Consider the following 22310-nt stretch of genomic DNA (forward strand, 5'->3'; position numbering starts at 1 on the left):
AGAAGCTGAATCAAATGGATAAAGAAAATGTGGCAGATATACACAAGGGAATTTTTAGCCATAGAGAGCAATGCCATTTGCAAAAAGTTAATATAACTAGAGCTATTCATATTAAGAGATTTAAACCAATCTTAGATAAATATCAGATATTTCCTTCATTTATGGGTCCTAGATTTTATAGATACATAAAACCGTGTGTGTTTGTGTGTGTGTTTTTGAGTGTGTGTGTGTGTGTGTGTGTGTGTGTGTTAACATCTGTCTAAGGGAATAAAGGAGACTAATAGGAGAGGGAAGGTGAAATGGTCGGTACAAGGAGGTAATATATATACTTAACCTACCTTATTTATATACTTGCATTTAAATGTCCTTATGAAACTCAGTACCATGTAAAATGAATATAGATCAACTAAAACAGTTTAAAATCTATATATATATATATATATATATATATATATATATATATATTCTAAAATGTACAATCCACTTAAGAATCATGAACATTTTCATTATGTAGTTTTTATTTTAGATGAACATTATTGTAAAAAAAAGTCCACCGGGAATAAAATCTATTTTTTAAAAAAAAAAAAAAAACACAGCATCAGTATCAGTACAGTTAATGAACTGGCTTCAGCAGACCAACCACAAGACAGGTCTGTATTATCCACCGGAGCTTTCCACAGTAAGCCGCTGGAGCAAAGTAAAGTATGTTTAAGCACACAAGTCTATGTGTGATTTTCATCAGACAGTTCCTGGCGTTTTGCGTTTTGCATTATGGGAACTGCAGCATCAGCTGCAGACAGTCAAGACAAACCCATCTGTAAGGCCATTGGAATGAACAATCAGAAGTTCACTTTTAAAAAAGGTACAAAGATGAAATATAAAGTTCTGTTAGTTCCTGGCATATGGCACAAATCTCAAGACACAAAGTTAAAATCTGGAAATCCTTAAAACAAATGCTTGCTGATTTTCTTTTCTGTACTCAGTCGTTTAGTTTCTTTCTAATGAACATGGCACTCATAAATTTTATTAGTATCTCCTGACCTGCTATGTCCTTCTGAATCAAGGCATTTCATTTTCAGACAGTCTTCTCTGCCACTGGATGTAATGAGAAGGATAAATGAAGGTTTCTTTGTTTTGTTTAATTTTTTTAAGTCTAAAAAACTGAACTGAAGAAATTTTGAGATCAGTAAACCAACATAATGAAATGCGGTCTTAAAATTCTAGGCTTAGAATCTCATCTTTAAAGATTAAGATATATTTATAAAAGCATTTAAGTCATAAGCTTGAAGAGAAAGTCTGCTAATTTGTTGTTCTACTGCTCAGAGGAAGATACTTCATAAGCCCTAACAGAGATTCTCAGAATTTGGAGCCTCTAAAATGCAGTGGACATTTCTTACTTGAAACAATCCCTTGTATATTGCACAACTAAATTCATTAACCGACAGGGCGGTAACATTTTTTTTGTATGCTACTGGATATTGACATGTATGCTTTATTTGAAACTAAGGTGTCAATTTCTCTTTTCCAAGGATGTCTTCAGTTCAAAACAAGATAAAACATGCTGTCTAAATTTCGTTGAATGCTTAGAGGCTGTCTCACTGTTTTTCTTCCAGGTATTAGAATATTAGTTAGCTAAATGAGGTATAATAAAAAAAAGTCCTTCAAAGTAAAGAGTCTTCAGGAAATTTATAACAAAGACTGCATAAAATGTCCATGTGCAGTAAGAAGCCCTGTGGTTTCCCTGACCAGTGTGCAGGGAGAACACTTCAGCATCATCCAAAGAAAGAGGCTAGAATAGGTTCCCAGTGAAACATTGTGCTACCAACTGATTTACATGCTACTTAGTTACAGCACACTTCGCTGTCTGATACCCTCCGACTCCCTTTGAAACTCTTGAGTCCAACTACTGTCAAAAAATTAGCACAATGATAATAAAGTGCAGCCACTGACCCACTAATACTGCTGCAAAATTTCTATGTACCCTATCTGTAAGATCACAACAATGTGCACACACACGCGTGCACATTCACAAAAGAGTTTCAGCAGGGAACAGACAATTATCTGTCACTAAATTCATCTACAAATAGAAAAAAATAATGCACCATATGTACATTATTAAGCAAAGTTGTTGGGCTGTTTTTACCATGCAGAAAGTAAATTTCCTATGGTCTGAGTTCAAATTATATACAATCTAGCAGAGCTAAATGTAAGAAAATAGCAAGGACAATTTATTTCTATATAACAGAGAATATACTCCCAGTTTGCTGCTACTTCAAAGAGCACTTTAGACTCACCTAACATTTACAGGCTCATTCAAAGTGAAGTTCATGGAGACTAGTATTAACCCACAGAAGACACAACAAGAGAGAAGAATCAAAAGCAAAGCATTCTGGTTTGTTTGTTTAAAAAAAAAAAAGCTGACCACAGAACATGTCAGTTTTGGTTTGCAGACAACCCCTGAGATAGAAACCAAAGTGTTAAGACACCAAACAGTCAGAGGTAAATACTAAGATAATTACATTCGTATATGGTGTCACAGCTCCTGCTTTTTGCAAAGCACTTTGTTATCATTGTAACTGCTTGAACTTTTCCCCCCAGAAAAGTAGTGATAAGACATTTCTAAAAAATATATCATCTTTAATTTGTATTTAATTTGAAGATGTTAGACTTACAATCATTTCTCACAGAGAGAACTACTTACACCTGGACAGTAATGTGTGACTTTAAGCTGATAGGTAACTAGGGAAAAAGAAGAAAAGGCTAAAGTTTGTCCACAGTAAAGTCAGCGTGTCCACCAAAAATAACTCTGGTATGCTTGCAGCCACTGGAATGCTTTTGAGTCTTCCCACAGACGGGAAGGCCTGACTGGTCCAAGTACTGAAGCAGAATTCCCCGTGTAACCAAATATCCATGTCCATTTCCACTTCCAGGTCTTAATGTACAGCACAGGAGCAGGGGGAGTGACTGCTACCAGGTCTTTTCCCTTGTCACCTGTTTCTATGCCCTCTGTGTTAGGACACTGAAGGCTACAACAGCAGTGACATTCTGATCTGTATTTGGCACCTAAGTTAACACTAAATACCTCCTACCCCCTCTAGTGTGGTGGTTTAACTACAAAAGAAACATCAGAACCAGCATTTGGTGAGAAGGCAGCAAAGCTTCCAGTTGGCTCTGGCCTAGACAGCCACACCACATCTCTAACTACAAACGTAAATGCAAAGGGCTGGGTCCCTATACATTCAGCAATGGCTGTTTGAAAGCTGAAACCTGGATCATATGTGCTCTAATGAAAAGACAAGATTTCTGGAGGATGTGTTAGGTCTAAATATATATACCAAATAGAACCAAAATCATTAGCATTACTATCTTACACCAACTTGTCTAATTTCTCTCCATACAGGTATGTTTTATGCAATCTGAAATCTAAATCTAACCTTTGTTAACTCTCGCAGATGGGGACTATGGTTAAAAAATGGGTAATACAAGCTAATGGGTAAAACTAAGAAAGAATATTTACATATTCTGGTGTGATAAGACCATAGCTGGATGTGAAAATAAAGCCCTAATGACCATTTCTCTCCCTATGTGAAATCCCAATGCATGAAGTTCACAGACAGACACAACAGTTCTTACATATATTATTGGTTTTAGATTAGTAAATAATGACAAGAAGTCAGGCAGGAAAAGGGACAGCAAATATGACCCTCAGAAATAGTGAGACTAGAGTGCTTTCTACACGCTGCTTCAGAGAGGAGGCAGTGGTAGCCAACTTAAAAAGAATACAGCTACTCAGGGATGGGCAAAATTGATAACCACCTGAAAAGATGAAAATGATGTGGCCTCTGTGAATAGATGGGTATTCTATGAATTTTAAAAGTTAATCAGAATTTAATGATTTTTAAGAACACTGCAAATCAAAGTCCTTTAATAAACGCTACCAATAGAAGAACTTTTGGCCATATGACCCAGGCCAACCATCCTTTAATTTTAGTATATCAACCTCTGTTTAATGTTCTGCTGTCTTTAAATATCCCCAAATATATGTCTAGAACTTCATGCCACTAAAGTGCTCAGTTAGGAGTCTAAGATTACGCTGTACCACAGAAAGACTGACACTCATGTGCAAAGAAAGATAGCAGCTTCCAGGACAGGCAGTAAAACAAGGAAAAACCAGTTAGGTCCTGCAAGTGTCTCCACGTCATTGCTTCCATGTCTGAAGAAAGGAGCCTGCTCTTTTGCTAGGCCATGAGGCTGGAATCCACTTGGTGTTCTGTGTTGAGAGGTCTAGAGTTCCATGGTGCTCTCCGCAGCAGTCGGGCGAGGTGACTCTGAGGCTGGGTAACCTGTGCTTTCAGAGAAGCAGGGAAGGGCCTCTAGGTGCACTGCAGTCTCTCAGAGATGAAGAGTCCATCAAAGCAATGAACAACGGAAGAAACTTGTCTTCTTAGACCGGTTTTCTGTTATTTTCACTGGCCCGCCTGCTCCTGATGAATTGCTGTCATTCTGAAAAACAGGACATGAAGCTGCTAAGGAAACCAAAGTAAAAGCCCACCACGTGAGAAATACACTCCAGTACACTCTCACCCGTGCTCACTGCAAGTTCTACCAGAGAAGGAATTAGTTAGGTCTCAGCATTGTCTTCTTTTTTGCAAGTGGTGGATTAACAAGAGACAAATATTCTTAGGCTAGTTAGCACTTTGGTTTTAACCATGTGTTAGGGAGGATGATCCTCTATCTAGTTTAAAGCAATTTCAGCCAAGGCCTGTTAGGTGTCAAGGACAATAAAGGAAACAGGGCTAGGGCAGTAGCAAGAAGAGTTGGTAATAGAAGGGAGATACTTTTCATGAGGACCCACGGTAAAATGAACGTTAAGATGTCCTAAAGATTCATCTCTGACAGTTCAAACTGAAGCAGACTTGAGCAACTCCAAGATCATCATTACATAGATATTAAGTTGTATTATATGAAAATTGAACTAGACAATTTTATGAAAAAAGAAATTTCTACCATTATTATTTTCACTATTCTGATAAAAATCCAATTAACTACCACTTAAGGAGCCAGAGGAAAGAGCTGAGGCAGTCGTGATGCAGAAACACAAGGCAACAGAAAACAGAACCATGGTGCAATCATCTGAAAGCATCGGGAACAAATAAGTTTAATGTGAGCATATTATAATCATGCTGTCCATTCTCTTGAGTACCAAGCTGAAAAGCTGTATCATAGAAATAAAAACTATAAGTGATACAAACCATTTTTCTGTTGAGTTTTGTCATTATATCCCGTGCAAGTGTAAAAAATGCCTAAAGGTAAAATAAACAAACAACATTATTGTTAAATAATTGTATTTCAAAATAGAAATATAGAATTTTTACTATTTATTTGTGAATATACCACTTCAGAGTTTCTAATTGAAAAAAATAGTATAATTAAAATTCTAGCATATACGTCATTGGCTTTTTCAGTTATGTCGCATTTTCCAGTGCTGTCACGTTGTCATTCCTTCATCAAATATTTTATGCATGTAATGTCTGCCACAAGTTCCTAATGTGGCACACACAGTTATAAGTAGTTTTCTCAATACACTAAGAACAGGGGAGAGACTCTGTTTAAACCACCCTGCTCCCCTGGGGAAAGGCTTCAACCTCTGGCCCAGATGATGCTTGCCTAAGGGTTACTATTGCTGTGATCAAACACCATGACCAAATCAACTTGGAGAGAAAAGGGTTATTCAGATCATGTTTCCAACATCACAGTTCATCATCAAAGGAAATCAGGACAGAAATTTAAGCACAGCAAGAACCTGGAGCTGATGCAGAGGCCATGGATGGTGCTGCTCACTGGCTTGCTTCACATGGCTTGCTCAGCCTTGCTTTCTTACAGAACCTAGAACAACCAACCCAGGGGTGGCACCACCCACAATGAGCTCAGTCCTCCTCCATCAATCACTATGAATTAAGAAAATGCCCTACAGGTTTGCCTAAATCCTGATCTTATGGAGGCATTTTCTTAATCGAGGTCCCTTCCTCTCAGATGACTTTAACTTGACCTAAAACTATCCAACACAATGCTAAAATCTCTTTAGAAAGTGCCCCAAGAACAAGTATGGCTTAAACTATAGCTCTAAGAGTCCATCTCACAAAAACCTATACCTTTTCTTTCTGACCTCTTCTGAGGGCATACTTAAGTATGCAGAATTGGCCATGCTTTAATACTTTGAACTGCTGGTTCCCGGAACTCACCTAAACCACATGTGCACGCACGTGTGGAAATCAATTTAAAAGAGAGAACCCACTTCACTCACTGGCTTCTTTAAAAACATCTGTCATCATTTTTACTTTGGTTCCACAGAGGTATGAAATTCATTCTGGGGTCGAGATTGAGGGGTGCCCCACAGGAGCTCCCCCACTTTGGTGGAAGGAATCTGTTCACAAAAGAAGGAAGTTTGCTTTTTTTCTTTTTATCTATGCTTATGGAAATAAATCAGTGTCAAGTTTCTGTTTCTCAATACTCAGTAGGCAACCTGAAAAATTAGTGCTGATTATTTCACAGAAAGAAAAAGTCCTGACAAGTACCCATTGACTACTAAGGCCACTTAAGTCTTGCTATTTTAGCCACTGTGTAAAGAAGGAGAGAAGAATCTAAGACACTACAGCTTAGTTGGAACTGTGAGGATCATTAAGCACAGGTACTAACTCTATTACATGGCAGTTAAAGACACAGATAATCTACAGTTTTCTAGAGTAGGTTTTCTTCACAAAGGGTAGAAATACTGGTGATATTTTGTTAATTTTTAAAAACTGATCATAAAATTATAATTTTCATCTGTTCTTTGAAGACCTTAGATGAGCTTCTTAATTTTTTTTACTACATTTTAGTTGCTTGTTGTGTTTGTGTGTATAGATAATGTTTGCCACAGTGCAAACACAGCAGTCAGAGGACATGGGTCCTAAAGCTCAAACTCGGACCCCCTGGCAAGCTCCTTTGCCCTCTGAGCCATCTTGCCAGGCCCCCAGATAATTCTGTTATAATGGCTAACTTAATGGAAATGTATGAACACTAATCTATGAAAACTACTTTCTTATATCTACTAAATGCCATAGTATTATAGTGTCATGCTTAATCTGCCTCAAATGTGTACACAAAGGGAATCCATTCAAGACACTGCAGTTTAATTCAAGTGATTGCGCTTGTCTGCTGCAGGCTAGCAGAGAAGGACGACAAATGAGCAGAGGACACTGAGTCTGCAATTGCTAACTTCCCAAACAAATAGCTGCACTGAACTTAATATGAACTCGTATCTCCTCTCTTCCGAGAATCCTAATTGAGCAACCTTAACATAACCCATGTGGAGGCCATAGGCATGAAATCCAGGGGGCAGAGTCTATGTAAAAGCCCAAGGCTTAACAGTCCTCAGGAAGCTTTGACTGGGTTGAGCTGCTACCTAGAGGCCACCATACATTCCTTACCTCTTCTACATTTGTGCTGGATTTTGCACTTGTCTCCAAAAATTTAATCCCATAGTCAATTGCTAACTGAAAGGCAAACAGAAATCAAATTTAGTAAAAGTGGCTTGGACATACGAAGCTCTTAGTAGAATATACATTTGTCAAAGCCCCCAAGAGTTTATGCCAGAACTCATGGTTTTCACTTGTGTTTGTTTTCTTGTACTGTGCTTTAAATTCTATAATTTAACGTAGTTTAAAAATGACACAGCTTCTGTTTAAAATGTCATGTTAGAAATTTGTTCTGTTGTACTTGTGAGTCTCTAGCAAACACACAAGAAAAACTATGAGATGGAGTCTCAACCTTACCACCACCTGGGATTCATTTACTCCTTTATCTTGTCTCCAGGAGTAGAACTCTCCAAGTGTAACTAGCCTGACCTTCCTTTCTGTGAATAGGACGGCGAGTCTGAACTCTTCTCAGAGTTCTAACCCATGCAACACCACTCAAACCAAGTGAAGGGTTCCAAGGACACACTGGTGCTCACACTGAAAGACAAATGGGTTTGTGCTCATCACTGCAGAAAAAGCTCAAGAACTGAGAAAATACAAAACAAACGTGACACAAAATAATCATTTACTCTAAGATGTAAGACAGTCAGGCGCCTGTAAATGTCACCTCTGACACCAGGAGCTTGCTGCTCATGACCTGAAGCTAACTTTCTATACTCTTAGGGAAAACAATGAACTGGAAAGTGATTATGGCTGAAACTTCACCTACACTAGTATAGTTTTTCAGAAACTGAGTTATTGTAACTTCAAAGCTGAGCATTTCTCACAAATCTGAAAGAGCCTGAACAAGAGCTGCTGGATCTTAAGAAAGGCCAGTTTGTACCTCCCAGCATTCTCTAGGGCTGAGTCCTGACTGGATGGTATAAACGGGGTTGGACCTGAATACTAATGCCCACTATCCAAGTACAGACTTCATCTTACTGTTGTTTGATAGTCAGTTCTTGAGGGACTAAAGCAGATATTTTAAAAACGTAAGTCAGTACCAAGAAAACAAACGCTGAATGGCAGTGGACTCCACCCTTTACTCCTCTGGTTCAAACTTACCTTCTCCCCTCTTTCTTTTGACACTTGTCTTTTCTCATTCATATCACACTTGTTACCCAGGATCATTCTCTCAACATCTGAAGAGGCATGCTGCAGGGAGACAGTGCAGTATAAAAACAGATCTTTCACTCAACACAAGCCTAATTCAGAAAGACGTTTAAAGGTAGAAGGGAGAATTACTTCAGCTTAGAGCCTTCACAGAGCCTATACAAACATCTTCCCCCAAAGACTCACACTTATTCTCGTAACTCATATACAACAGCCAAACCTTCCAACAATTATTCCAGTCAAAAACAGAAGAAACTTAAGTACTGAGTCACCCAGTAGAGAAAGCAACCTGGGTTCTAACAAGGGAGGGAAGGGGGAGGAGAAGGGGAGGGAGGGGGGAGGAGGAGGGAAGGAGATGGAAATTTTTAAATATAAAAAAAATAAACCATGGGAAAAAAAAAGAATAAAGTTCAAAGATCAGGAATTATTAAAAAAAAATAAAAAGATCAGTTATATGGGTATATTCAAATGTGCTAAATTATTTCCTAGTCAGTTTCTTTCTGAAATACCATGGAGATTTCAAAGAAAACTTAATACCAACTATCCTAGAACTAATCCAAATTTCAACTATCTATGGAGAAAAAAAATGTTAGAAAGGGAAAAAAGTTGCAGAAATCTATTTATTTATGCTGTGAAAGAGCTGGGAACCAGATGTCTTAGCTGTAGGTTGTCTTCCAGGCTCTATGGACACTGGCAAGTCACTCCTTCCTCACCTGTTTCCTTAGGGGAAAAACACAGACCCAGATGATGTTGTCTAAGCTCTGACCTGAGTTTAAAAAAGAAAACTCCCCTGTCTACTATCTCTACAGAGCTGTTGACCTGGCACCATTGGGGATCTAGCTTTCTTCAGTGGGCAGGGTGGGCCTGTCCTGCCCTTTCTGCCCCTCAGCAGCGGCCACCTCCAGGAGAAAGCGACAGCCCATCACATGCCCAGCACTGCTACTCTCCTTCCAGACATACCTCTTCAATGTTTCTTATCCAGTTTTTAATATTGTCAAAGGATTTTTCATTGGTGATGTCATAGACCAGCATAATTCCCTATGGGAGGAAACAAAAGGCTTTATGTCGTATTTCATATACTTACAGCTCACAATGCAGGACACCTGCCTTTCATTTGTCTTTTTGTGATCTTTAAACTTATTCATAATAAATTTGAAAAATAAAGAGGCAAAAACAAATTAATTCTGCTATTGTTTCACTGTCTAAATGAACTGTTAACATCTTCACTGTTAACTTTAATGAATTAGTGATTGTGGGAAAGGTGAGCCGCTCTTTATACCTGACCTCAGGTGATAGTGATTAGCACCAGCTGGAGCTTAAGGCCTGGCTAAGTAAGACAGGGACAGTAAATGCTCAGAGGAAGAGGGACATTCCCAGGGCATATTCACTTGTTACAAATGGAAATGATTCTTTTTATCCCTCTACTGAGACCGAGACCATACTGTTCTAAATTTTTTCTTTCAATACAGGTTTACTTGTATTGAATACAGGCTTTCAATATAGGCTCACAATGCTACCATTTGTCTTAACACTAATAACTCATATGAAAGCATAATGTATTTATTACATGGGTTAGTTAAGGCATTGTCATTGTGTTTTTAAAGATTTCCCTGCCTGGTAAAATCTAAAAGATTTATCTTCCAAATTAATTCAAATAATGCCTCTATGCTAAGGGCCCAGACCCCTGTTGAGTATTGTGAGAACTGTGTGAGCAGGTACCCGGTGCCCTTGCAGGAGAGACTGGAAGAGGCTAAGCATGGAAATAGGAAGACAGCTGAAGACCAGGGCAGCAGCTCCAGGAAAGGCTGATTGAGGAGAATCGAATAAGCTGGTACATGAGAGGAGGTCAGGCTCTGAAAATATCGAGTCATAGGATCTCCAGGACCATTCTTCAGTACTGAGAATGCTATGTGCACTTAAGGATCAATCCATTCAACAGTATGGAGTTGGCTGGCAGTACAGTGTAGAGTGCTTGCCTAGTATGGGTAAATCCTCCAGCCTGATGCCGAGCACCGTAAGAGAATAGACAGAAAGAGACAGAGATACTGATTTCATGGCTGACCACGCACATGTCTGAAATCCTAACATTCAGGAGGCAGAGAAGAACTTCAGGCCTGCCTAGGATCCACAGTAAAACTTTATCTAAAATAACACACACACCACTAAGAAAACCTTCCAACTCCTCTCAAGAATTTGATGAGTACCTACTATGTGCTAGATACTCTGCTTATACTAGATATTCTGAGCAGTGATCAGGATGACCAAGGTCCCTTCTTTTCAAGAACGGTCAACAAAGAACACAGAGCAATATACAATTAACTAGAATTCTAACAACTGCTACAAAGAAGCATGGGGAGCTCTGAACTAAAACAACTGGGGCACAATCTTATCTTGTGGAAAGGTTCAAGTAGTGAGGATGGTTTCTTTAAGAAAATGAGTAAATGAGTAAAGCCAAGGCATGAAGACCGAGTAGTCAACCTGACAAAAGGGCTGGGCCTGGTGAAGAAGGAAGCCCATGGTGCCTGCCACCTAGCAAAAGAAAAACAAAACAACAACAAAAAAAATCCAATAGCATTCTGTCATTGAACATCCAGCATACACTCAAGTGACTCAAAGGAAGCTTAAGGGGCTGGAGAGATGGCTCAGTGGTTAAGAGCACTGGCTGTTCTTTCAGAGGTCCTGAGCTCGATTCCCAGCAACCGCATGGTGGCTTGCCACCATCTATGGTGTGATCTGATGCCCTCTTCTGGAATAAAGGCATACATTCAGATAGAGTGCTCATACGCATAAAATAAATAAATAAATTAAATAAATAAATAAATAAATAAAATCTTTAAAAAAGAAAAAAAAAAGATACACAAATCTATTGGGAAGAGGGACAAGATGGGTCCAAGAAGGCAGACCAAGCAAGATGTCCTTTAGGGAACACTGTCTAGACAGCAGCTGTTAGGTATCTTCTATAGTCACCACAAATTCTCATAAGTAAAATAGAAGATTGTGAGTCCCTCCCAAATCTCCTACTCTTCCTTTACTATCACATGGTGAAGGGCAATAAAAGCCCAGCAGCAGCATCAACACCTGGGGCTTCCCTCATAGCCAGTCCCTAGGACCTGGAGAGCCTGTGGTCAGCGTTTTCAGAGCCTGACCTCCTCCACTCATGTACTAGATTATTAGATTCTCCACAGTTAGCCTTTCCTGGAACTGCTGACCCAATCTTCAGCTGTCTTCCTGCTTCCACTCTGACCTCTTTTGGTCTCTTTTCTGAAAAGACCCATGAGTGACTGGATGCTCAAACACTCACAGTGCCCTCTACTGTTCTCAGAATTAAATTCCACAGCATGGCAGGCAAAGTCCTGCACAGGCTGGCTTCCAACTTTGTCAGTAACTATAAATGTAAACATACACAAATCATATAAAACATATGAGACAAAAAAGCCAAGAAATAAAAAAATATTAAGAGTTCTCTCTCAGGAAGATAGGATTTGAGATGATTTCTTGGAATTCCTAAAGCTTTTTTTATACCACTTAGATCCACTTTTAACAGCAAGGGGAAAGTATTGTTTTGTTTGTTTAAGACAGAGTCTCACTACATAGCCTTGACTGACCTGGAACTTGCTAGATAAACCAGCTGGCCTCGAACTCATAGAGATCTGCCTGCCTCTGACTCCTGAGTACTGGAAGAAAAGGTGTGTAATTTTTAAAATGACAAGCAATGTTCTCCTCTACCCCACCCTTCCTTGCCTCAAATGCTCATTTCACTTTGGCTATATACTTTGTAAAAGATTTTTAAAAAAAATGAAAAAGTGCACTTTTAAAATGGAAAAAGTATGTTTTATGCTACTTATCATTTACCACAATAAAAAAATAGCAATAATTACTGATGCAAAGTATTTTGCTATCTACAATTAAAATTAACCATGTAACTACTATAGCACTATTATTTATCGTTTGGGCTAAATAATACCCTGTCTGCCTCAAATGTCCCTTCCTTTGGTCAGCACAGAAATTGAACAGCATGGTATGAAGGGTAGAGGCACTCAAGCCAGATGCTTCTAGTTTAGGCATTTAACAGGGAGATCCTGGAAGGCAGTATTTTAACTTTCTCAGTCTCCAATGTGAGATTCTTCTTAACTACTTAACCCAGAATTCAGGACATAACTTGGCCTCAACAAACAGCAGCTATTTATTACTAACTTACTTCTTTAATTTCAGTAGCAAAAGTCATTACACTATTTCCTATGGTTGTAAGGTACTGATATTAATATGAACCTGCTAGAAATATAAATTAACTGTACCAGGTAAACTTTATAGATCTAGTATAGTCTACAATGAGAATTGTTGCCTAAGAATTCAGAAGTTACTGGTCTATGAGAAATAACAACAATGTAAGGACATGGCCCTTCTTCCCCTTGCAGCCTAATTGTCCAATCAGGGTTTACTGTGAAGTCTGTAAACAAAACTAAGGAATCTACATAGTGGCAGACTCCAGAAGAATGTTGCATGCCTGATCCAACCAAGCAAAGCACAGCCTGACCACCACCTGCTGGGAACAGCACACTCCCTACAAATACAACAGTCCTATAACTCAGGCCTGAGAGACCCACGACTGCAACAGAACAGCGTTTTTCTGGAGAGTCTTCCCCTGATTCACACTGTCAGCAAGTATTTACTGAGCATCTACTGTGTCTGGAACAGCAAAACAAAAGAGAAAAGTTCTACCTTCAGACTGGAAAAGCCAGTACTATCCAGAATAGCGATGATCTGTAATTATGTGAAGTAATAGGAAGGAAGATGAGGGAGTAGAAACATGAGAAAGCCAGATAATCCTTGAGTCTAAATTAAGTTACACATCCCGCTGGCCTCTTTCTTTGCACCATGTCCTAGAGCTAAATATCCAAGTGAGACAGCCACTCCACAAGGCAGTGTTCCTGCCTACTCTCAAGGGAAAGGGAACACAGAAATGGTGGGACCACCTAGTCCCAGAATGTAAAACACTGGCCAACACAAACACTAGTGTGTCTAAGATGCTTCTAATCAAAAGTTACCTGTGAACTACACCAAACCTTCCCTGTTAAAATGTTCTTTTTTTTTTATCTTCCTTGGAAAAACAAACACCAACAAATATATCCTTGGCACACACAAGAGGTCCCTTTCCTCTGATTCCAATCTAAGCAAAATAAAAGAGCAGCAATCATTCTCTTTATGATAATAAGAACACTTTACAATCTTAAAGGTATCTGCTTTGTCAACTTAACACATACTAGAGTCATCTGAGATAAGGGAATCTCAACTGAGAAAATGTTTCCATAAGATCGGCCTGTGGAGCATTTTCTTATTGATGGCTGATGCAAGAAGGTTCAGCCCACTTGAGAGTCCTGAGTCCTAAGAAAGTAAAGAGAGCATGCCCATAAGAAACAAGCCAGTAGCTAGTACTTCTCCATGGCCTCGGCATCAGTTCCTGCATTTAGGTTCCTGCCTTGAGTTCCTGTCCCAGTTTTCCTGGATGATAGGACTACTAGTTGTAAGATGAAATAAATCCTTTTCTTCCCAGTTGATTTTGATCACAGTACTTTATCGTAACAATAGAAACCCTAAGACAGTATCACAGGGCCAAGTGTGAAGAACACATTAAATGGCTAGTGGTATGCTAATGTGTTAACAGGAACCGCCATTCTTGTGGTAGAGATGAGTTACTAATACTCAAAAAATGGTAGACAAGGGGAAGAAGAGGAGGAAGAGGTGACAGTACTGTAGTAGAAGGACCTATGGATCCAGGTCATATCTTCCTGGATGCAAAGGACAGCCATCACCCCTTCAGCTCTGTTACCTTCTGTCATTCCCAGGAGTCTCAGTAGCTATACCTTACAACCTATCAGGTGGGCTCCATGAGCTTACTGGTTTGACTTTCAAAGACTGAGCATATGATCAAAATTTAAGGCTCAAACTTGGGCTTGGCTTATGCCTACTTAATTTATTTGGTTTTTGGTACTAGAGAGTTAACATCAGGCACATTGACTGCATGTTCTACCACTGAGCCACATCTCCAGACTCAGGCCTAAAAGCTAGGGATGAAGCTCTATTCTGGGCCTGACATCCCAAGCACAGCCATACACCTCTGACTCCAAGGTGATCACCCACCACTGTGTTCCCCATACCACACAGGACCTGCCCAGAATCAACAGACACTAAATGCATTGAGTAGAGAAGCATGTGAGGGCAGAAACAACCAGGTGATGGAGCTATGATAATAAGGACATGGTTAGGAGTAGCCCAGAAGGGCCTGGCAGCCAAGGTCCTCTAGAGTTATGAATCATCCAGCCACTTCCTAGCCAGGCAAGAAGCCATAATCAAGGCCAGGTTGCAGGGGTGGAGAGAGATACGGAGTGATATGGCTATAGGACTGAGGGATAAAGAGACCAAGAGAGGAACACTTAGTCACAGGGTTTGTGGTTTGCTAAGACTGCCATCAAGTAATAAAAGGAAAAAAAGATAACGAAAATATAAAAATACCTCAGCAGAATGTAGAGGAGCTCTAGAACATCTAAGAGTTAATGCCTTGATTACTTATTATAAACACTAATAGAAAAATATAACTACTAAAAATCAAATACAATTTTCAAAACCCTTAAAATCTCTTGATTTCACATTTAAAAGTTTATTTTTTTTTTCACTTTACTATATAGGGAGGAGAGGAAGTCCTTACTGAATTTGTGAGGATCAAATGGAGTTCTGGCGGAATGTATATTATCGACAAGGACACAACACCCTGGACTCATAGGAATTATGAAAGGAATCATAGGAATTATCAAAGCCTTCCTCTGGTCTATGTGTGAATGTTGACAGTGTACAGGCAGCATCTACGCAGACTGCCGTTTCCTCCTCCCGGATGTCCAGTGCCTAAACTGCCCCCAGATGACATTAGCCACACTCCTCCTGTGGAGACAAACGAGCCCTTCTTCCTCTTTTGTGCGCAGCCAACGTTCTGATACAGCGTGTGCACGTGCTGCTTCATCAAAGCGAGCACTGCCACCCAAGCCCAGCTTGTCTGTCTGTCTGTCTGTCTGTCTGTCTGTCCTGTCCTGTCCTGTCCTGTCCTGTCCTAATTCCCTGTTTTCTCCAGTCAGGTTTCCAGGACCAAGATTGCCTTGCTGAAGAAGGTAGTTCTAGACTCTAGCTTCATAGCTATATATAGGCAATAAATACCCCTATTTTATTTTTGCCTGACGGCATAAAAACCCCAAAACCCACTCACCATGGCTCCTCTATAGTATGCAGTTGTAATTGTTCGGAATCTTTCCTGGCCTGCTGTGTCCCTAAAATTTGAAACAAAGAAAGGAAAGAGTGATTTAAAAAGTTACCAGCAACACAGGTGAGGACCCCAAGTTACACGAGATAGAATCCTGATCTGCTCCCAGTGCAGTGTGGCTGGGAAAAGGGGCCTGAGACACAGACAGAACACTGTGCCTTGAGAGCCAGAGGCAGCGGTGGCCACAGGAGTCTGTCAGACCTCACAATGACCTGGATGAGAACCAGGACTTGATGGTAAAAGCAGCAACAGGAAACCAAATACATAGGTCCGCTAGGAACTGGCATGTGGGAGGAAAGAGCTCTAAACTCTTGGGCTCCTGGAGGCAGCGACAGTCCTTTCTCTAAGTGCTACATGATTAAGGCATTTTGCTTTCTTGACTGCATTGTGATTTCTGTACAAAGCAAACTGCTGAGCCGGACTTACAACTGTGTACATTCTGCTCAGCAGAGCAGAACAAAACACGGCTCCTCCAGAACACTTTCAGAGCAGAGCCTGCAGTTAACTACACAGGAACCTGGAGTCTAACATCATTCTCCAAGTTCCCAAAGACTAAACATAAACATCTCAAAATTTTAATTTGTTTTTTAAATTCACAGTAGCCTGAATCAAGGCAAGGCATTATTTGTTCTCTTTCTTGCTTTTTCAGTTAAATAGGCTCTACTTAATAAATTATAAAATACCAGGGCTATTGAAGACCTCTACTCTTTATCAATGTAACTCATTCACAGGTGAGAAAAAGCAGGGCCTGGGAAGACACAATGGTTTGGAGAAGCTTCCCTCTATGGGCATATCTTCAAGGATTAGTCTTTGGGGTGGTGATACTGGGAGGTGGTGGAATCTTGAGTGGGCTTAGCGGGAAGTCCTTATGTCACAGGAAGCATGTTCTTCAAGTGAACTGTAGGATCCTGGGCCCTTCCTCCCTTGCTTCCTTCCTAGCCTACAAAGTGTGCTCTGCCATGCATTCATTCCCTGCCATTGCTATCCAGCACCTCATAAGAGATCCAAACCAATGGCTCCACCAAACCTAAGACTAACTGGACCAAAGCAAACCGTTTTTTCTTTATAAATCCTGTGTCTTGAGTATGCTCTCTCTCTTTCCTTTTTTTTTCCTTTCTTTCTTTCTTTCTTTCTTTCTTTCTTTCTTTCTTTCTTTCTTTCTTTTTCTTTTTTTTTTTTGGTTTTTTGAGACAGAGTTTCTCTGTAGCCCTGGCTGTCCTGGAACTCATTGTGTAGAAGAGGCTGGCCTTGAATCAGAGATGCACCTGCCACTGCCTCTTGAGTGCTGGGATTAAAGGTGTGCACCACTGCCCAGCAGCATTCTATCTTAGTGATGGGAAGAAGTCTTTACAATACTGTGGCTAGAAGTCCACGGTCTGTGACACTCGGCCATTTTGCTGCATCTGAGTCACAGTGGCAGCTCCAATGAAGAACTATTTTATGCTTTTGAGAATTTGTTTCTTCTTGTACAGCGATTTGGAAGGATGGGCTCTGGACCTCTTCTGGATCAGTTCTGCTCCTCACCTCTCCACTCTGCCACACAGGGATGTGCAGCGCTTATTCCCTTGGTTTTTATAAAAGAACAGTCTGAGGGATTGCACAACGTCTCTAATACCCTGAATCACATTTTAACCCCACTTTCAGGTCCCAATTCAAACAGAAACTCCATGTGTCTTCTTTTTTTTACTTACCATATCTGAAGCTTAATTTTCTTTCCATCGAGTTCTATCGTTCTGATTTTAAAATCAATCCCTGCCAGAAAACAAAGAAGGATATGTTAAGTTCCTCAGATTCAATCCAAGTCTTATTAGGGAGGGAACAAAGATTTCTATTGAAAAAAAAAAAAGCTCTCCAACGCACTGGAAAATGTGAGCGCACAGAGGGTGTGAATGGCATGTTTCCTCTGAATACAGGCTAGAGAAAGGAATGCTGATCACTCTGCGGAGCATTCCCACACGTGTGAAATGCAGGATTACAGGCCTCATTATCTGGGCACAAAATGAACTACATCCTGCAAAGTTACATAACTCAGAAGGACTGAGAACGTATTTTCTCCTTCCTGAAATATATATATGCAATGCTTCCAGTCCACATGCCCCAACCTTTCCCTACAGAAGGCCATGGAGCCTCTTTAAAACATTTTTCTTTCTCTCTCTTCACTTGCTTAGTCAGAACCTGCAAACTTAAGAAAAAATAAAATGAGACTCTGCCCATTTCATGGCAAGGGAGGGAAAGCTTATTCTATTTCATACAATTAGGAGGGACTTCATATACATCTTAACAAATGTCCTAATGGATTACTGCCTAGAACTGAAATAGCCACCGCGGTTTTCAGCCCTGGCCACACTTCAGAATTCCAGAGAGAACAACGACGACAACAACAAAGAGCTCACTGACTAGGCCTGCCTCCTCCCAAACTGCTGACACCCATTGAGTCGGTTGGTTGCAAGCAATTCTCAAAGCTCCCAGTGTAATGTGAACCTAAAGCCAAAGCTTAACAGGCCTGAAGGGTGACACAGGAAAGGCCTTTGGGACTCTGGCACTTCAAACGTTCACCATCTCCTCACCTATCCCCAAATCAAGACAACTCAAAACTTGAAAACTTCCTTAGGACTTCTACTACAAAGAAGCACAAGACCCTTGTCTTATCAGCATGCTTTAACATTTATCAGGAACTTTTTTTTTAGATATAGGGTCTCATTAGCTCAGGCTGGCCTCAAATCACTATGTAGCTGAGGATGACCCTGAACTGATCTTGTTGCTTCTCTATCTTCCAAGTGGTGGAATTGCACACTTGCACACCACTCCACCGCCCCGGCTTGCTTATGCAGTGCTGGGGAACCTAGGACTTTCTACATGCTGGGTAAGCAAGCACTCTCCCAACTGAGCTGTGCTCCAACCTCAGGAATAAGGAAGGGTTTCTATGGGGATCAGAGATGAATACAGCTGGGCAGCAATTTGCTAAATCCCCCTCATCTGGCCTCAGCTGTATTTAGTTGTTACCTCCCCATTCTTTCACCTTTTAAAACACTGAACTCAGTCTCCAATAGTTTTCAACAACACACATAAACTGTGTGTCCTATAAATGGTCTTGAACAGTAACTGCAGCATTTGGAGTGTGCAGGGGTATTACGCAGCCGTGTATAATACTTCTTCACAGGGAGGTGGAAAGCACCCAAAAAGACCGCTTCTCAGTTCCAGCTCTCAGTAATGCATATGCATAAACCAACAGGATTTCACCCTCTTCTCCGTGTGGTACTTTTCCATGGGGGAGCCTTTGTAGCTTTCTGGATGTAGAAACAGACAAAAATGCCACCCCAACTGAGCTATCAAACTAACCTTTTAATCATTCTTTTCTCTCACTAATGGCCCTGGACTGAGCAAATACAATCTGATCCCAGTGTTCCCGGGTTACACTGCTCCCATTTCCTCTACAGTGGTTAGCATTGCAGGAGTAGTTGGTAATATAAGCAAAACTTGGCACCGAAGCATGACTATTAGTGCTAGCATCCCACAGCACCTACGTCTACCCTCACTTGTTTCAGATGTAGACACTAGTCTTTATTGTGACCCAATTTTTTAAAATATCCCCAAATCCAGTGTAACAATGACCCTGTAGAAATCCTCTTTTGCACAGGCAAGGGGGCTAATGGGCAACAGCACTTTTCAACCTGAGTTCAGTGTTGAATCTCAAGTAGAAAGAGAGAACTAATTCCTTTCAGTTGTTCTTTGACTTCCACACACAAGAATGGCAGGTGTGTGCCCAGTGCACCCCTCCCCCACCACAGATACACACAAACCTCGAGTACAAAATAAACTAAAACCAAAAACCTACCCTTTCCTTTTTGGTCCCAACTAAAGAACAATCCCTAACATTCAGTAGGCATTCAATAAATTATTTTTGAAATTAACATTAAAATGTTTTTAACTATTTTTTTGTTTTTGTTTTTGTTTTTGTTTTTCGAGACAGGGTTTCTCTGTAGCTTTGGAGCCTGTCCTGGAACTAGCTCTTGTAGACCAGGCTGGTCTCGAACTCACAGAGATCCGCCTGCCTCTGCCTCCCGAGTGCTGGGATTAAAGGCGTGCGCCACCACCGCCCGGCTTGTTTTTAACTATTTTTAATTATGTATATATGTGTGGGTATATGTGTGTGCAGAGGTCAGAGGTGCTGATTCCCTGGAGTTGGAGTTACAGGTGGTTATGAGTCACCTTATATGGATACAGGGACTTGAACCTGGTGGCAGACACCTTTCATTCCAGTATTTAGAAGACAGAAGCGGGTGGATCTCTGTGAGTTTGAAGCCAGCCTGGTCTACAGAGTGCGTTCCAGAGCCATATCTCAAAACAAAACAAAAACCAGCAGCCTAGGTCTTCTGGAATAGTAAGTACACCTAACTGGTGAGGCACCTCTCCAGCCCAGAAATTAAGATTTAAAAAACCATACTCATGCCTTTCCAGATCAGAGAAATAAAGTCAGTAGGAGGGGCAAAGGGGACTAGAAGGTAAGAAGTGGGACTTCAGATTTGCAAGTTCTGAAGCATACCTCACACAATCAGGAAGACAGTATCCATCATTAAGCTGTATGCTTCAAAATGGGAAGGCAGTGGATTTGTGAAGTGTGTTTTTTGCTACATTAACTCAAACCAAACTTGGCTGCACTCTCAGATGCTCTAATAGATGGGGGAAACAACTTAACTCAGTACTAAGATAACTCGATTTGCTTTATAGGGAATAATGGTCTCGGTTAATCCCATCAGCCAGGTTTTAGTGAAACCAGGCTCAAAATAGGGCAAATGTCAAGTTTTATTCAATGGGTGTAGTGATATTTTATTTGTATTTTAATAAATAAAGCTAGACTGAAGATCAGAAAAGCAAAGCAGTCAACCACTAGAGAGACCTTTTACCTCTCTCTACCAAATCTACCTATCAGACCGACAGGACGAGATCCTGTCTCCGTAAATCTTCAGACTCCACACACCAGTCAGTTCCTGTTTCTTCCCCTTTATATTCCTCTCTCTGCCCAGCCAGATTGCTCCTGTCTCCACCTCCGTAGAGCTGGGATTAAAGGTGTGTGACTCCCAGACACTGGGATTAGAGGAGTGAGCCCCACCACCTGGATCCGTGTCTGGACTGCTATTGTATAGCTAGAGTAGCCTTGAACTCAGAGATCCCTATGCCTCTGTCACAGTCTCTGTCTCCCAAGTGTATCACCACTCCCTGGTCTCTAGTGGCTTAGTGTTGCATTCTGATCTGCAGGCAAGCTTTATTTATTAAATACAGATAAAATATCATCACAAATGAGCTGTCTCTGTACCTCACGTGCCTTTTCTGTAACTTGTTATCCAGCAATGTAACAGACCAGCCCTAGAGTGTCACTGAACCTACCTGACTCATGAATCATTCTGGGCTCATAAAATGTCATTGAATGTAATTTGTTTAAAGAGTGGTTTTCTTTCTTCCTTTATTATTAGCATATGTGTGAGAAAGAGCTCTAGTGTGCACCACAGCTGAGCGTGGAGGTCAGAGAACAACTTCCTTGTGAATGCTGGTGTTTGGCACTGGTTCAGCTGCAGTGGATTACAGTGGATTAGCTAACTTGGAAAAGCAATCAGACCTTTCAGTAAGAACGGAGGTATTAATATACTGATAAGAACTGAACTGGGAAGTGAAAGGCCTGGACAGGAGGCTTAACTATTCTCGACTGCTGTATCCTCAATTACCAAAAAACAAACCAAAACAAACAAACAAAAAACTAGGAAGGAATACATTCCATGTGTCTATTTATCGGAGAGAGGGCGTGTTGCGTGGGAGCCTGAAAAGAGCTTGTGGGAATCTGGTCTCTGTCCACTGAGCAGTACGGAGGCTGAACTCAGGGTGACAGCCTTCACAGGGCTTTACCCATCTCACCATACTCTCCTTGCCACCTTGTTTTTTCTTTCCTTCCTTCGTCCTTCCTTCCTTCCTTCCTTCCTTCCTTCCTTCCTTCCTTCCTTCCTTCCTTCCTTCCTGTTTTCATTTTTGTTTTGTTTAGAGCAGGTCTCTTACTCTCTTACTTGACTGGAACTTTGATGAAACACGGTGAGCCTGGCTGGCCAGGGAGATCTGAAGTTTCTGAGCACTGGGATTTCAACACACAACGTTTTTAAAAACAAACAAACAAACAAAAACAAAACAAAACAAAAAAACATAGGATTGAACTCAGGTCTTTGTGCTTGGAATTTTCCATCTAAGCTCCCTCCCCAGTCCCTGGTGTCTCATTTTTAAGGGCTTGTCATAGGAACATCATATTCTGGTGGGCTAAGGCCAAATATCTGCAGTAATCACTGCCATGGGACTTACCAAGATTAAACTAATCTAAATTCATCCAAGATTTAGGTTAAGGCCCATCTTAACTA

General features: G+C 40.6%; 1 protein-coding gene across 1 annotated transcript in view; it reads right to left on the reverse strand.

Moving 5' to 3' along the window:
* Positions 1 to 1383: 1383 nt before the first annotated feature.
* Positions 1384 to 22310, reverse strand: part of Rab8b (RAB8B, member RAS oncogene family) — a 70327-nt gene continuing 49400 nt past the window's right edge. Inside the window, 7 exon segments of the mRNA XM_038323880.1 lie at positions 1384 to 4503; positions 5253 to 5303; positions 7470 to 7535; positions 8562 to 8651; positions 9570 to 9647; positions 15862 to 15922; positions 17607 to 17667. Coding sequence (XP_038179808.1) covers positions 4411 to 4503; positions 5253 to 5303; positions 7470 to 7535; positions 8562 to 8651; positions 9570 to 9647; positions 15862 to 15922; positions 17607 to 17667 — 500 coding nt within the window. The 3' untranslated portion in view covers positions 1384 to 4410.

Source organism: Arvicola amphibius, chromosome 3 (genome assembly GCF_903992535.2).
Source record: "Arvicola amphibius chromosome 3, mArvAmp1.2, whole genome shotgun sequence".
NCBI classification, from domain to species: domain Eukaryota; kingdom Metazoa; phylum Chordata; class Mammalia; order Rodentia; family Cricetidae; genus Arvicola; species Arvicola amphibius.